Source organism: Aristolochia californica, unplaced genomic scaffold (assembly GCF_029961685.1).
Source record: "Aristolochia californica isolate CCGP_79_NKW_82.1479 unplaced genomic scaffold, dmAriCali1.0.hap1 SCAF_10, whole genome shotgun sequence".
Classification (NCBI taxonomy): domain Eukaryota; kingdom Viridiplantae; phylum Streptophyta; class Magnoliopsida; order Piperales; family Aristolochiaceae; genus Aristolochia; species Aristolochia californica.
Window position 1 is genome coordinate 3078350 of NW_027181771.1, and position 17607 is coordinate 3095956.

General features: G+C 38.1%; 2 protein-coding genes across 2 annotated transcripts; both read left to right on the plus strand.

Annotated features, from left to right (window-relative positions):
* The first annotated feature begins 8499 nt into the window (after window positions 1–8499).
* LOC137942678 (dehydration-responsive element-binding protein 2A-like) lies at window positions 8500–9789 on the plus strand. The gene has a single exon (XM_068788410.1). It carries the CDS (start codon window positions 8516–8518, stop codon window positions 9527–9529), a length of 1014 nt encoding a protein of 337 aa, XP_068644511.1. The 5' UTR covers window positions 8500–8515; the 3' UTR covers window positions 9530–9789.
* Window positions 9790–14078: 4289 nt separating this feature from the next.
* Window positions 14079–16310, plus strand: LOC137939742 (cation/H(+) antiporter 15-like). Its single transcript, XM_068784868.1, has 2 exons — window positions 14079–15104; window positions 15213–16310. The coding sequence occupies exons 1-2, from the start codon at window positions 14079–14081 to the stop codon at window positions 16308–16310; spliced, it is 2124 nt and encodes a 707-aa protein (XP_068640969.1).
* Window positions 16311–17607: the final 1297 nt, after the last annotated feature.

Below are 17607 nucleotides of genomic sequence, written 5' to 3' on the forward strand. Positions count from 1 at the left end.
GTTTTGATAAGCAATTTAGCTTCCAAAGTTTTGTTTCGGTAGGCCCCTGGTGCTGCCTTTGCAAATCTAGGAGATTTAATGGAAAAGATACTAGTTTGTTTTCAGGTCCATACCATCTCGGTAGATATGGGGGTATTGGTGGATATCAAGGATTTTTTCAGCAACATCAGGGGCCATGTACTTTCTGATGTGAATTGAACCCCAAGCTCTGTTATTTGGAGAGAGTAATGTACTTACTAGGGGAGGGGTCCTTCCAATTTTCTAGGGAGGTTAGTAAGGGGTCATGGGTATGGGTGGGTATTGAATGTGTTTTGTGGGTATACCTAATCTGATCTGACCCGTAAACCCTAGGGACGAGTTTTAAGTTTCACCCCACATGTCGGGAATGAGATTGAGGGAAAAAAACCCTAGAGATGGGTTTTAAGTTTCACCCCACTTGTCGGGAATGAAATTGAGGAAAAAAGAAAAAAAGAGGGCAAGTTTTACCAAAATCAACTCAACCCCAATCCGACCCTAACCCTAACGTAACCAAATTAACTTATGTATCATTTTTTTAAATTATAATATATATAATAGTAAAAATAAAAAGAGAGAAATCCCTTAATTTTTAGGAGATTTTTATTATTTTTTATACAACTTAATAATTTTTTATATTGACTAATTTTTTAAAATTTTTATAATGTTAAATGAATGGTAAATATGGGCATTAGGGGTGAAGCTTCTTCTTACTTTGTAGGACCAAAGGAAATAACAAATGATTTATTCAACATTAATGTGAACATGTTTGGAGAGTTGGAAACAACTTAAAAATATGAATTGGAATGCTTACAAGGACAAACTAGATGAGAGTTGCTCTCCCTTGTTGCAAAGCAATTTTTGCAATTTTAAGATGATATTCTTGCCATATACCACATTCAGGTGAGAGGTTGGCCCCGATAGCATCTCAGGAGGGGATAAAATCAAATTTAAGCGCTTATGGTGCAAGTAAAAAAAAATAGAAAAATAAAAGACATATGTACAAAACCACAAAGAGGTAATTTTTTTATCGATATTCCCATAGTAGTAATCACTACCCAAGAACCCTTTCTCAGAAAAATTTCACTAATATACTCTATTAGTTGAAAATATAAATAGATTCCAGTTGTCAAATTACACAATACCCAATCTCTCCCTAACAAATTTAGTATAACTAGATTCCCACTCTAGTGAGCACTCCTTTTTTTAGATTCAAGGCTCTAGAATGCCAATTATTCTAGCTTTCAATGTACTAGAGAACCTCTTATAAAGAAAGTGAAAAACAAAAGAGATAAAAATGTATCTTACAACTTTGTTTTGGAGAGACAACTTTTCTCTTAGGGACACCCAAACTTTCAAAACTTTAGGCGCGTAGAATAAGATGTGTGGAGCTTGATGGAACTAGGAATTATGAGAGATGTAAGAGGATATGAAGTGATTTGGTGGAAATAAAGTTTTTCTCTTACAAAGGTATAAAATAGTAAATTTTTACCTGAAAATCTTTCTTCAAAGCTTAGATATGTCAATAAAAGTTCGACTCATACTCTACTAGTTTGGGATCTTATATATAAGTTTCCTAGCAAAAATAACCATTATTAGACTGTTTAAAAAAAGTTGCACAAAGGGTTGACAATTATAAGTTTAGCCTTATGGTCGATCATGCTTAAAGGTTGATTGATCAATTAAGCTAATATGGTTGATCAATCATGCTAGATACATTGGTCTAGCAGGATTGATCCATCAACTTCTATACGTTGATCCATTATGATATGGATTGATCGATCAAGTTGTTTTCAAGTGTATCTTAGTAACTTCTAAGCTTAATTTAGGCTATTTTAAAGGCATTTAAGGTTTATAAAATATTTATATGCATTGTAAAAGTATGTGCTTAGAAAACAATGCATATCCTAATGTTTTTTCTTGAATTAATGGATCGATGTGATATAAAGGTAAGAAGTTTGAGTTTCAAGTGAAGTTATTTTTTGGTGAAAGCTTATGTTACGATTTCAAAACCTTTCTATAACATGAAGAAGATGATTTTGAGTATTGTTTTTGAAAAAAAAAAAAATGAATGTTCAAATGCCCTAATGAAATATTTGTGCTTAAGAATCAGAATTTGGCTGGTTATCCACTTATAGAGTTAGAATTCTTGAGATTTTTCTAATGATGCTTGGACACTAGTCTTCAAATCTTCAATATTCGATGAGTTTTTGCTTTGGGTCTTGACTTTGCAACTTGATGATCATTCTGTTGTCTTCAACTTTTGTCATAGACCTCAAAATATTTGCGCTAGAAGCCATATATCTAACATACACTAATATACCATTAGTGGTACAATTTCAAGTTGCCCATTTTGTTATCATCTCAATAATCGAGACCAACATGAGTTTAACATTGGTCTGAAAAACATGTTTCTATGAAAATTACCAAATTTTTGATAGCTCCAACTTTTGAGTTTTTCTCTAGTGCATATAAGCTTTTTTTCATGAGGAATTAGAGGAGACAATGGCACAATGCCGTAGGATTGGGTGATCCAGGTATTTAAAACAATACGTTCATGTTTTGGGTATCACATTCACACTGTTTCATTAAACTCTATCAAAGGAATCTAGAGTTTGGGATTTAGGGCTCGCTATTTGACCGGGATCCTAGAATTTCCTAATATCTATCCATCCATGTGTCAACAAATTGTTTAAGTAGTAGCTATGTTGTGAGGGTCTAGGGTTGGGGCTGAATTTGTTAGAAGGGTTAAGGACAATGTTGAAGTCAATGAGAAGCACCCAAAGGTCTGAGGTGTGGTATGCAAAATCTTGTAGCCCAGTGAGACCTTCACACCATTTAGTAAGGTCTAGATTGAGGTAAACTATAGGTGGTATATACCAATTCTAAGGGATATGACTTCGCAATGTGTGATAGAGCTTTAAAAGTATAAAACATTTAGGCCCTGTTAGTGTCTTTAGTTGGAAATTTATATCCCAGGAAAAGTTAGAAATGTTTTTCCTAAGATACACATTTCCAATAAATTTTCAGATAAAATTCTATTAGTGCCTTAGTAGAAATTACATGAAAAAATTTAGAAATTTTCAAGGAAAACTAAATGGACATGTTAGTACCTTTTCTAGGGAAATAAATATAAATTAATAATCAATCTCATACATTACCATATTTATCTGATAAATTTTCAGTAAAATAAAATGTTAAATACAAAATTTCCTTGTGCTGAAAGTATTATAACATCAATTGTCAAATATTTATTCAAAATTTTCCATATGGTTTTTCGTCTTATCTTGGCTGGAAAATCTTACTTGCAAAACTATATGATTTTCTTGGTAAGAATTTTCAGCTAGAAATGTATTTTCAAGAAACATGAAGCACTAATGGTCCCTGGAAACGTATTTCTTCTAGAAATGTCTTTCCAATGTTTCATGGAAAAGGTACTAATAGGGCCTCAGATGAGCCAGGCAAGACCATAAGAGGGACTACGAGGTTTCAAATTGATTTTTTTAGCGAGCCAAGAAAAGACTTTGAAGTAGTGCAACAAGAATATCTCAAGGTATTGTGATATGAAATTTACTATACATCCTTCAAGGTGGTGCTATGAGTCCCTCAGATGTTCCAAAAGAGGACATTTATGAAAAGAAAGATGGGGAGATGTTCCACCAAGGTACCTTGTGGAGAAGATAAGTGATTGGTCTCTCTAGTAATACTTCAGCTCGTTGCTTTTGGATCAGTATTGGAGTGCTTCCACAGCTTCAATGCTTTCGGATCAGTATTGGAGTGCTTCCACAGCTTCAATGCTTTCATTTCCTAGGGTGACTGCAGAAGGTGGGACTAAGATTCTCTTTCTTCCGTGTAGGTCCCAGGCATTATAAGCTAGGATTACGACTTTGTCCATCTCCTTGACATATCACACAAGGGCAGAAACCGGTTTGGTGGCGCTTCAGCCATGTGTTTTTATTCAACCATGTTTGTGGGAACTTGCTTTGGAAGCATTCAGGTTAGTGGGTGGAATGACAGTGTTCTATTGCTGAACGGAGGAGAGAGCATTACCAGACAGAAGAGTGAGGAACCAAGTTGGAGAGTGAGGTAGTAGAGGATTCTGAGGGTCTGGAATCATAGTTTTTTGTGTTGGTTGTAGAAGCCATGGGAACATGGACTAGCTTTGTATGGATGAAGGCTCTGCGAAAGGGTGGAGACAATCTCAGGTGGTATGAATTGTGATGGCTATGGACAAGCTTAAAAGTAGGAAGCATGGTGGCTGAGCGGGTATGGTGCTCGGCTATTGTGGTTAGGGGGGAACTGTATTGCCTTGGTTGTGAGAATGGTTGGTGAGAGGCCCTGTTGATTTGTTCGATTTCTAGGTGACCAAGTGCCAACCCTGTTGTGAGGAATCAGCATCGGGTCTTGGTGTGAGTGGTGAACATAGAAGTTCTCATTCATTCTGGTTCTTGATCATCCGTGCACGCGATGGAGACCTGAAGCATATGAGTGATGGGGAAGCAGATATAGTTACGGCAAAAATATCAACGAAGCTCTCATTCATTCCAGTCCTTTCATTGACGCATGCTGAGAGATGGAGATTAGGTGCATGGCTCTAATTAGACGAGTGGTTTGGTTGTGTGGTTGGGGTGCGGATAGAAGAGCAAGAGGCAGAGGTAGAGGACGAAGAAGATAGAGGTGTGAGCAATATGGTGGGCACTGTTGTCGGGGAGCATTCCGATTGTGGCAAGCCAGGCCACTGCTGCAGAATGATAAGCGCGATAGGCCGTGGAGGCCTCTGGATTGTGGTGCTGCTGCTAGGCAACAAGATTGTAAGAAGGGTTGTTGTCAGGCTAACTGGAGAGGAAGAAGAGGATGCTCGAGAGCTCTGGTGCAGCAGCGATGAGGAGTTGCAATGGAAGAGAAGGCTGAGTGGCGGAGTATGCGGAGCCAACAAAATGCGTATCTCATGGGGTTTCAATTAGGGTGGCTTCGAACGGAGCCGGCTCGCAAGCGGCTCAAGTTTGGCTCGATTCCGGTTCGGTTCCATTCGGTGTACTTGGATCTCGAACTCGGCTCAAGATCCAGGATCGGCTCGTTAATAAACGAACCGAGCTCGACCGAATCAAGGTTGGGCTGGAAAACTCGCGAGTCGAGTCGTTAATTTAACGAGCAGCACGGGATACGGGATTCGAGGAATTTGGGGGAGTTTGGACCGGGGAGCGGGACCATGAGCTCCTTCACCTTTGTTTCCCTCGCCACCACCTCCATCGCAGGTGTTCTAATCCTTTATCGAGATTCAATCCCGAACTCTCCTATCATTTTTTTTATAAAATGTATGCATAATTTTATATATAATTTATTTGACATATATTTTATGTAGAGTATTAAATGTAGGTTAAGCTTGAACTCGGCTAGAGCTCGAACTTGAACTCGTTTAAAATTATTAGGCTCGAGCTCGAGTTTGAAATATTTAAATCAAGCTCGGCTCGAACATAGGAAGGTTGGGGCTTAACTCAATTGGATGCCACCCTTATGCCCAATTTTAAGTAGAGGTCACGCCCAATTTTATGTAGAGGTCATGGTCTATTTTATGTAAAATATATGCATAATTTTATATACACTTTATTTAACTTGTATTTTTTGAAAAGTTTTAAATGAATGTTGAAGTTTGAGCTCGACTCGAACTCGGTTAAAATTATTGGACTCGAGCTCGATAACAATTTTAGGCTAGAGGCTGGGCTCGACTCGAGTTCGAGTTCGAATTCGAAATATTTAATCAAGCTCGATTCGAACATAGGCAAGTTCGGATTTAGCTCGGTTCGATGCCACCCCTAGTTTCAACTATGAAAAAGATGTGAAGCCTTGTTGAAGTAATGGAAATGGACGGATGAGAGGTTCCATGAGGTGATTGTGGCACATTGTGGATTTGGACAGGAGTTCATATCAATAAGTTAGGGGTGGCTTCGAATTGAGCCGGTTTGCGAGCAGTTCGAGTTTGGCTCAGTTCGATTCAGTATACTTGGATCTTGAACCGAGTTCGAGATCTGGGATCGGCTCTTTTAATTTAACGAGCCGAGCTCAATCGAATCAAAGTTCAATTTGAAAGCTTGCGAGCCGGCTCATTACTGAGTCAGGAGCGAGAGCGAGGTCGGGGGGATTAATTCAAGCACTTGAAAATTCAGGGACTTAATTCAAGTACCGATTATGAGTCATTACACATTGATTAACATAATCTTTTAAACTTATTTTATTTTCATAATGATAAGTGAAATTATGATGTTTGAAGAGGTAATATTGAATTATTTTTTATTACATAAATATTAAACAAATTTATTAAGATAGTTTTAAAGGCTTTTTTAATTGATATTAATTGAGTCTTCTCATCCCCATCCAATTCTTGAGTTCTTCAAATATACTCCCAAGCCATTGAAGTCTTTGAGTGAAAAGGGGCCTACCAAAGCTAGGGTATTCTAGTAACTGCCTATGTGGACTACCTCGTAAAAGTTTGAACAAAACGGAAATATCTGAAATCTAAAACGACTTTCCAGTGCCTTCCACCAAACTGTTGCCCTCCTCTTTCTACATTATTACGAAAATGCAACTGGTTGATTTTTTCTCCACTTTTGTCACGCGAAAGATCTCTCTATAGATAAATAAAATATTTATTTTTAATTAATTTTTATTCCAGTGACTTCCACCAAACAGTTGCCCTCCTCTTTCTGCATTATTACGAAAATGCACTGGTTGATTTTTTCTCCACTTCTCTCAAGCGAAGGACAGATAAATAAAATAACGAAAAACATTTATTTGTAATTATTTTTATTATAAAAATAAAATAAAATTTTTAATAGGTAAAAATAAAAAAATAAAAATAAAAAATAATCAGTAAAGATCTCAGGCAACCAATTTGGACGGCTGAGGTCACCCCTTCCGTCATAGCGACTCCCTTGTGGGGTCAGTGCACCCAGACGACGAGCCCCCAGTGGAGGGGCCCACAAGTAGCTGGATGCCGCAAGCTATCGTTACTTGCAACTTGCAAGCGGGATCCAGTGGAATGGCAATGAGTGATAATTACGTAAATAAGTCGATTTGCTCGGTCAAAAATTAGTGCTGTTGGTCGTAGAAGTTCATGGGTAAGAAACCCGAGTAAGGGTAGCCAAACTTCTAGAATCTACCTGCCAGGTGTTACGTGTAACGGCTGTGCGCTTGCCACGTTAAAGATATTGTGACACGTCATCGAAGGCCGCTTAGGAATTGAAATATCCACTGGAGGCTTATAAATATCAGGCCGCTCCAGAAGGCTGAGAGTTTACATTTCTTCGTTCAGAGAACGAATCGTGAAGAACTCACCAAAGCAGCGAAGCAGAGAGAGAGGAGGAAAAGAAAAGAAGGCGAGAGAAACATACAAGGGAGTTGGAGGCCAGTCTCAGTCGCTTTAGAGGCCAAAGAATTTCTTGGGAAAGAACGTTACATCGCATGTCGGAGCCACTAAGGCAAGTAGCTTCTCCTTTTGTTCTTTGAGCTGTGTTTCTGTTGAAATTGAATATAATGGATTGGAGGGTTTTGTGTGTTTAGGTTCTTTTTGAGTTTTCGATTCGTTGGGGTTTTTCTTTTTGTTAGTTTTGTGTTTTTTCTTGTGTCTTTCGATGCGTTGTTTGGTTGTCAGTCTCTTGTTTTGATGGATTTTTGAAATACCTGCATTAGGGTTTTGGATGGAACAAAAAGTAGAAATAGATTTTTGGCAAGGGTCTTATGTTTATTTTCGTTAAAGGATGATACAACTGCCGTATTGCAATATTTGTCAGAGATAGAGAATGAGAGAGAGAGAGAGAGAGAGAGAGGAAGGGGGCGGGGGGATGCTAAAAAAATGTCGTTGACAAGATCGAAGTGCATTTTCAAGCTTATCTAAGGTGCTGGAAACACTTTAACGAATTTCAACCTTGTGTCTGTAATTAATTTTTGTTTTCTAATTTAAGGGTTTGAGGGTTTGATGCATAGCCTTTCGATTCTTGTTTGTTTGCAAATCTTTGAATATCTTTTGAGGGTTTGGTTGTGTTGTGATGTATTTTCTGCCAATTCGCTGAAGTCTTATCATAGACGAAATTTATGCTCTGTTGATGTTTTTAGTTCTGTATTTCCTTGATTGAGAAAATATCTTTGCTATTAATGTTTTAGCTATTCATACTTTTTCATGTGGAATCGATCGAATTTTAAGTTGAACGATGTGATTGTTATTCTGAAGTTAATTTCGAAAGTTATACTGCTTTGGAAGTGTCAAATGATGATCGAGTTTCATTTCACTGAACAATTTTCGTATCAGTGTGAAATAATTTTGAAAACTATTCTGCACACTAATCATCACGGTTTAATGGAAGTGTCAACCTGGATTTTTATCTATATATAAACACTCAGCCGTAAATTTTATATTCTCATATAAACTGTGTACTAGAATATGTGTGTGCAGCAGATTAGGTTATTTGTTTATGAAACTGTGATCTTCATGTTGTTGGCAAGTCAAATGCCTTATTTACAGATGTTTATACATATAACACTGAAATCTTTTGAACTTGTATATTGCAGACAGAGGAAATCACGAAAGCGTAATGGAAGTATTTCGATAGCAGACACACTTGCAAGGTGGAAGGAGCACAACAGCCAACTAGACAGTTCTAATGATTTAAAAAACAACCGGAAAGCGCCTGCAAAGGGTTCAAAGAAGGGTTGCATGCGGGGTAAAGGAGGACCAGAGAACTCTGAATGCAATTACAGAGGCGTAAGGCAGAGGACATGGGGCAAGTGGGTTGCTGAAATACGTGAGCCTAATCGAGGTAACAGACTCTGGTTGGGCACTTTTCCCACTGCTACAGAAGCTGCGCTTGCATATGATGAAGCTGCAAGGGCTATGTATGGCCCTGCTGCCCGTCTTAATCTCCCTCATATGGACTCATCAGTTACAACAACATCCTCAACTGCAGCATCAGATTCAACTACGACAACAAGTGTTTCTCACAACTCGGATGTTGCAGAAGAGTCTAATGAAGATATCCCAAAGATTAAATGTGAAGACAGTTTGTTGGCAAGTGGCAAGGCTGAAGTTGCAGATTCAAGTACAATTAAAAATGAGGTGGTGCCTGGGGATGCTAATGTCGCCTCCCCAAACCTGGATTTTGCAACGGACGAGATGTTTGATGTTAATGAGCTGCTTAGAATGATGGACAGCAGTGAGGGAAATGAACCTGGGTTGAGCGCGGAGACCGACTACAGCAACAAAATAGGCAGTTATTGGTTGCATTCGGGTAGCGATCAGCTGCCATGGGTGTTACCATCCGCCCTCTCGTTTCAGATGGATAACCCTGATGACAAATTGCTGGGCAGTGCGCAACATATGGACCAGGCTCCTGTGTGCTTTGATTATGGATATGATTTTCTCAGACCCAAGCAGGAGAACGAGTCCATGTTGAATTACGGGTGGGGAGGAGACCAACAACCATTGCTTGGTTTAGACTCGAGTGATTTGCAGTTTGAAGACTAAGGAGAAAACAACTGATGGATTACGGTTTTTCGTAGGCAGTATGATTTTTTAATTTTTTAGGGATATCTTTGAGATCTGTTAATAGTTTTTGGAGTCAGCAGGAACCGGAATAGATTCTCCGTGAAGTTTTAGAGATGACGGAGATTCATTTTGCAGGATTCCTATACTACAAATAAGGGGGAGGAAGTTGAATGCGTTCTCTTCTTCTAGTTTGGCTACTGTAGAAGCTTTCTTGAAAGTGTTGAATTGATTTTTTGTTACATTCTTTATATTGTTTTAGTGAGGGTTGCTTCTGTACAAATACAAAAATGTAAATACACTAACTGTACACATTAGGGATTGAATTCCAATTTCAGAATATATTTTGCTTCTTTTTTTTTATTTTCTTCATCAATAAAAGTTATTAAATTAATTAATTAATTAATTAATTAGGTTTTCATTTATATATTATTTTTTAGAAATTAATATTTAAAATAATTGTATATAATTTGGAAAATTAAAATAAAATTAACATATAAAATTTCGTTTAATATAAATAAATAAATATTAATAATATGAGATATAAAAATTAGTTCTATATTTTAATATTAATATTATTCATTCTAAGACTTCATCTATCTACTAATGTTTTTATATTAGTTTCATAATTTAAAATATATTTATGTTCCTTAATAAAAAATTAATATGAAGAAAAATATTTTTAATATTAAGAACAAATATGTATTTTAATAAGATAAATTTATAGTGACTAATAAATATTTAAAATATAGTGAAATAAAAATATTTTTTTAAATACAAATTAAAAGTATAAAATAAAAGATATAATTTTTTTGAAATAATTATTTTATTTAAATAGATATAAAATAAATAAACTGTAAGAAAAAATAGATAAATAAGAATATAATTAATTAATTGATTAGTATATAAGTATGTATATAAATAAATAAATAATAAGCATTAACCCAACATGTTGAGCTTGATTTCACCTATATAATTATGTATATAAATAAATAAATAATAAATTGACCTAACATGTTGAGCTTGATTTCACCTACTTCATGGTCCTATGGATGGTGGATGTAGCCAACAACACTCATGCTGACGGTGTATCCATTAAACAACTATCCTAGAGTGTCACATAATCGATCTTGATGAGGAAGTTGTTAGCCTCACCAAGAAGGGCCATTGGGGAAGTAAAATTTGTCAAATTTGGATTCGCCGAATATAAGATTTGGCCCTTGTATTCATTTTGTATTTAAGATTGAAGGTGAAGTCATTTTGTAAAATTTGTACATATTTTCTTGTGAATAAAAGGCAACCACTAGTGTGCATTTCCATATCTTTTTGATATATGACCAAACGGAGGAGAAAATTTAAGCTAAAAGTCAAATTCAAGGGTAGAAACAGACTAAGCAATTGAAACTCAAATGCTTATGGGAATTATTATTTTTAGTTTGTATAAGTTAGGTTTTCTCATCATAAAAAAAAAAGACCTAAGTTGACTTCCATCCATATTATGATGATAATACATTTTAAATGAGCTAATGATTGTAAATTAATCAATTTAGATGTTATACCTTCAAGAGACAATTTCGATAGTCTTTCTAAAAGAAGCAACAATTCTTCTTAAGACCTCAAGTTTGTTTAAGAGAAGTGTCAAGTCATCTTGAAGAAACGTCTACAAGTTTGTAGACTTGAAAACTAGAGTCAAGTCGGTAGAAATATATTAAGGACTCTACAAATGTATGAGAATAGTCAACTAACCTTCAATCCGTAAGTACACAAGAAACTTTAGAGCTTTAGGACAAAATATTTCAAAATCATGTTTAGCCGATGTACACTAACGGATAAAACTTACTAGATCACCTTGGTATAAATTTTATCATGCTTAGAAGCCTCTTTAGAATACTAACAATTGACATGATCGATCATATATAGTGTAATCCAACAAACAATATAAAGCATGATCAATCATCCTAATTGGTTTGATCGATCATCTAGTATCCTACCAAAGTGAGTTATAAAGCATGATCGATCATCTAGAGAGGATTATTGATTGTACTAAGCCTAAGCATAATGAACTATAAAGTTTAATCAATCATACCAACTAGCTTGATCAATTAAACATAAGTATGCCATTAAGGTGTTGACTCCCTTTTTTTTTATTTTGATGATAACAAAAATTAATTGAGCTAGCAATTAAGATTCAAGTGTTTTAGATGCATTTCATTCAAAGAGATAAAAAAGTCAAAGGTCTATGCAATGGGTTGACAAAAGCTTCTCAAAGACCTTGAGTTACAAAAAGAAGCAAAGCTTTGAACACTAGAGTTTAGGAAGTCATGAAAATCTCAAAACTTAGTCTATGTAAGAGAACAGTCTCAAACCTTCCAAACTTGAGGTACAATGAAAATTTCTGGAGCTTTAAGTTATATTTACATTTCTACATATTTAACCAAAGCATACACACATTTCAAATATGTTAGAATCACTTAGGATCACTTCTATTCATGCTTTAAAAATTCACTTAGTGAATTGGCACTAGATTGATTGATCGATCAACATCTACTAATGAGTGATCAACCAAAAGTACACAGGAAAATAAAGCATGATCAATCAATTAGGGTCGATTGATCGATTGAACAGAACATGGCCAAATTGTGCTATAAAGTATGAACGATCAACCTAGGGGACTGATCAATCAATGTTGGCCAAATAATGTAAAATCATGTTGATTGATTGATTAACCTTCAGACACTGATCGATCATACAAAGATTTACCAACCAGGGACATAAAACATGATCGATCATAGTAAAATCATTGATCAACCATACTTGTTATGTATTGCAAGTAGGAATTCTAACCAATCGATCATACCTTATACATTGATCGATCAACTTAAGTTTTGAGACCCAATGAGAGGATATTGATTGATCATACCATTGACCAATAAGTCATTTTCTAACAAAATATAATCATTACACACGATTGATTGATCAATATTTTACATTGATCAATCAATGTAAAATCTCCTCTTTACAAACGGGTAAAAATGACTATAACATACAGAAATTTCATTAACAAAAATTCAAAAATTAAACTATAAATCACAAGAAAAATCAATATAGACTACTACAACAAATCAATACATTAATTAAATACCTAAATTAAAATCAATACGATAATTAAATAGCTAAATTAAAATCTATACGATAATTAAATACAAAAATTAGATTCAACTAACAAAAACCCTAAAAAATTACTTTGATCAATCAGCTACTGAAATTCGGGTTTGGAGGGTGAGAGGAGTTCAAGTCGACTTCGATTTTGCGAGAGGGGGCGGCAAGAGGATGAAATGATAAAGTATTAAGAGAAGGGGTGCTGAGAGGATGAAATGATACGCTTGGTTTTGAGACAGGGGGTCGTGAGAGGATGAAGAAAGGGGAACATAGAAGAAGGGTGAGAGAAGTGGCTCAAACGAAGACTGGGTTGAGAGGAAGAGAAGGCAGTTGAGAGAGGCGGTCGAGGCTAAGGCCGAGTGGCGACAACAGGGGAGCAATGGCCGAGTGAGAGGGAAGCAGGCACAACAAGAGAGTGAGAGGAACGTCAAGAGAAAGCGAGCAACAAGAGAGAGTGAGACTCCAGAGAGCAAATGAATGGAAAATTAGAGGGTCAAGAGAGGGCTTACGTAGCATAATGATGACGTGTTATAATGATGGGGCATCCTACATGGATAATGACATGGCTATTCAATGACATGTTAGGTGACATGTCCTTAGATTCTTCGGGGTAATGATGTGGCACTATGTAAGTGGTCAAAGTTATGTGTCACCTTTGACCATACACATGTACAGTTGATCGGTCAAAATTAAGTAATTTTTATATTAAGTCTAAAAGTTGGTTATTTGTGCTAATATATATAATGAAAAAAAGGGTTATATAGTAAAATTCCCTTTAAAAATCTCTAAAGGAAAAAGGATGAGATTGGAATCATAGAAGTTATTTCAAGATCCTCCCAGTAACATGATTGTTAATCGCAGAATATCAAACAGGTCTCTGACCTCTCACTCTCTTGTGATCTTCCAAAACCCTCGGACGGCAGTTAGCATTTCAACGGTCAAAACTTCCTTGAGCCAACCTTTTCTCCCATCCCTTGGGATACTCCTCGGCTGTCATATCCTTACTTGTTTTCGTTTCTTCCACTTTAAATTCTCCTTTTTCCTTTTTCTCAGCTCTGCATTCTCCCCTTTGTAAACAAAGCTTTGGCAATGGCGTTAATCGTCGTCAACTTGACGTCTCAGCCACTATGTTATTCAGTAAACAAAATAAACTCATCTGGCGTATGGGTCGGCCATAAGCCCTTCGACTACAGCATGCCCTTAATCTGCATGCAAATGGCAACGGTTCTTTGTGTTGTTAAATTCGTTCACTACATACTCAGGCCCTTCAAGCAGCCCATTGTTGTCGCCCAAATCATCGTAATTTTTCTTAAATTCCTTTGCTCGTCCGAAACGATGGCTTCTGTGAATGATCGATCACTTTTCCATTTAAATGGCGTTTTGTGTTTTTCAGGCTGCTATAATCTTGGGTCCATCTTTTCTAGGACGTGACAAGAAGCTGGGTAATGCGCTTTTCCCTGGGAATGGAGCAACGGTGGTGAGTACCCTGTCGAAGCTCGGAGTCATGTACTTCGTCTTCCTAGCCGGCGTTAAGATGGATGCCACAATGTTGTGGCGATCAGGGAAGAAGACGCTGGTGGTCGCCGGCTTTGGCATCGTGCTGCCTGTTTTGGCGGTGGGTTGCGCTACCTTTTTGCTCAAAGATCGCTTGGGTGGGAATGGATTTAACGACACCACTTTCATCATACTTTTCAGCATCTTCTCGGGGGTGACATCCTTCCCAGTTATCCAGCCCATCCTCGTCCAGCTCAACCTCCTTAGTTCCAAGCTCGGACGACTGGCCATGTCAGCCGCCATGATGAACCAAACCATCGGGCATGTTCTGATGTTATTGGTACAGGCCTTTTCCGTGAGCAAAATCAGCGTGGCAATTGCAATTTCTTTCATCATTTCACTTTTTTTTATCGTGATTCTGGGAATTTTTGTGGTGCGACCCATCATGATGTCGATAATCCGAGCGACACCGGAAGGGGAGCCGGTGAAATATTTTTACACATCATTCATCCTACTCGCGGTGATGTTGGTAGGCTTCTTCAGTGACATCCTTGGAGGAAACATAATCGCCGGTCCCATGGTATTTGGACTCGTTATACCGGACGGTCCACCGCTAGGGGCGGCGATCGCGGCGAAATCGGAGACAGTGATCGATGGGCTTCTTATGTCCATCTTTATCACTTCGTGCGGGATGAGGGTGGATTTGTTTGGTCCACAAGAGCAGGGTTCGAGCTTGCTTGTGTACTCGGTCTTCTTCCTCGGCTGCGCCGCCAAGGTGTTCGGAACAGTAATCGCTTGCATCTACAGCAAAATGCCGCTCAGTGACTCCCTAGCTGTTGGTCTTATCATGTCCTTCAAAGGCGAGGTTGACATGATCGTCTACTCCTACTGGCTCGACGGCAAGGCATGTCACTAAACACTAGTTTTCGGTATTTTGAAGAAGCTCCAACAACCAGAGGAGTATCAATGGCTTCTTGATTACTGATTGAACCCGTTAGTTTTTTTTTTACAGCTGTTGGAAGAACAAACATTCTCATCGATGGTGGTGTCAGTCGCAATAATCACAGGCCTCGCAACTCCGATAGTGAAACGGCTCTCAAGGATCACGAGGACATCCATGGACCGCCACCCTCGGAGGATGATTCAATACGACAGGCTTCTGAAAGAGTTACGGGTGGCGACCTGTATCCACAGCAAGGAGACTGTCCCCTACGTCCTCAACCTCATGGATGCGTCTTACGCCACTAAAGAGACCCCTCTCATTCTCCACGTTCTCCACCTCGTCGAGCTCGTTGGCAGTGCTACGCCCATGTTGATTTCCCACGAAAAGAACGACGAGAACTCGACGAGCGGCAGCTTAGATCATATCCTCAATGCCTTCAAGAAATTCGAGCAGCAGAATACAAATGGTGGTTTTGTGGTCGAAGCCTTCACTTGCATTGCTCCCTACAACTCCATGGATGAAGACATCTGCCAGTTTGCTTTTGATAAGAAGGTTGCGCTCATTATCATCCCCTTTTATAAGCATCACGTCGGTGGAATGGAAGTAATGGATCGTTGCTTCCAGATCATCAACCCCAAAGTCCTGGATAAGGCTCCTTGCTCCGTCGGGATCCTCGTAGATAGAAAGAGTCCAGTACATGTCTGCAAGTATCAGACGGAACATCATGTCGGCATTCTCTTCCTTGGGGGGCCTGATGACCGCGAGGCGCTCTCTTGTGGCTACCGTTTCACTCGCCACCCTCGTGTATTCGTTAACGTGGTGCGCTTCCTCCCCCTGGACCCGAGAGGGGACGATGAGCGGCAGAGGCGGCTTGATGATGACCTGATGGATGATTTCAGAAACAAGTGTTCCAAGAACGATCGAGTCTTCTACAGGGAGGTGATGGTGAGAGATGGGGAAGAAACAGTGAGCGAGATCAGAGCGATAGATGACATTTTCGATATCATAATTGTCGGCCTCACACAGAAGACCAGCCCGAAACTGGTGGAAGGGTTATCAGAATGGAGTGAGAATCCCGAACTGGGAGTGATTGGTGATATAGTTTCCTCTTCTTCTGATTCCTCGGGGCGGACTGTTACGGTTTTGGTTGTGAAGCAGCAAGGATAATTTCAAATCCGAAAAGCCTGGAAATTTGAGACCAATTTAGCAGCCTGAGCATTTGCGGCTTACGTTCTCTTACTGGAAGACAGGTTGAGAGTCTGGAGATCAGGTAACAGTTGTGTAAACCTTTCCGGACTTTCAAAAACAAAAACAAATCCATAAGAATCGAAGATAAAATCAGTACATCTAAAACGTGGATTAAGGAGGTTTGGAGGAAATGGGCATCACTGATGTCTCCTTAGCTCATCTTGGGAAGAACTGACAACTGAAGTGCGAAGGTAGAGAAGAATAGATGAGAGATAGATGAGGGATGACTTTTTGTTTTTTTAAATCTTTTGTGCTTGTAATACATCTTCTTCAAGTTAAACGATGTTCGACAAGTTGTCTGAGAATTCTTAATTAGAACGAGAGAGATTGTTAAAGTCGGTTATTTGTTTCATCATTTGTTACATTCGTCATTGGGTGTCACACCGCTAGATTGAGCAAGAAAAAACTCTTAGTCCTCGGTCTGCCATCTAACTTTGGGTGAAAAGTAAGCTAGTCAATCTTTTTTTTTTTAAGAAAAAACTAAGTCAAAATGAAGATAAATGAGTTTTTTATAGAAATGTGAAACTCTAAGTACGAATTTGAAGAAGTTTACAAGTGATTTACAAGGCTCTCTTTATAGGTCAAAGAGAAACCCTTATCACTTATTCAATTCTAACCAATGAGAAATTGCCACCTAAGTAAGGTAAATCTCAAATTTATTCAAATTCAAACAATCCCACATGCCTAAAATCCCTCAAAAATCTTATCTAAATCCATCTAGGCCCCCAACTTCAAATTCAGCATTTTGAACCCATCAGCCAGTCATCTAGAGAGGTCCAGCCTGGCCTGCAAGTGCGACTGGGTTGTGCGCCTACGTAATATTTCCTGCCATAATAATACAAACATCCTCATCGCATTACTTTCCTTGATGGCTGAGAAGAAATACCCACCAAATCGATGCACTCCCTCGATCATTTGGCAAACTGCAAGTCAATTGGGCTCCTCCCAAACTTGCTAAAAAATGTGTCAACTCATACCTGAAGCAATGATGGCAGCAATAGTAGTTGAAGTTGCAGGAGAAGATGGAGAGGATACCATCAGATTTTTCATCATCTGCATTAATTCATAATCATCATCGATTATTGTCTTCTTGCCTCTTTGTGTCTCATATTTGTCCTCATTTTTTTCATTATTAACTGAAGCTGATTGGTAGTGACCCAGTTCGGTTTGCCATAACGCTTCCAACAGGTATCCTCCAGATGGTTTAGTCCACCAC

What these genes read in the sequence shown, in the direction of transcription:
- LOC137942678 (XM_068788410.1), top strand. Translation starts at nt 8,516, where the DNA reads ATGCCTTATTTACAGATGTTTATACATATAACACTGAAATCTTTTGAA.
- LOC137939742 (XM_068784868.1), top strand. Translation starts at nt 14,079, where the DNA reads ATGGCGTTTTGTGTTTTTCAGGCTGCTATAATCTTGGGTCCATCTTTT. An exon ending in CCTACTGGCTCGACGGCAAG is followed by an intron (nt 15,105 to 15,212) that starts GCATGTCACTAA and finishes TTTTTTTTACAG; the next exon opens with CTGTTGGAAGAACAAACATT.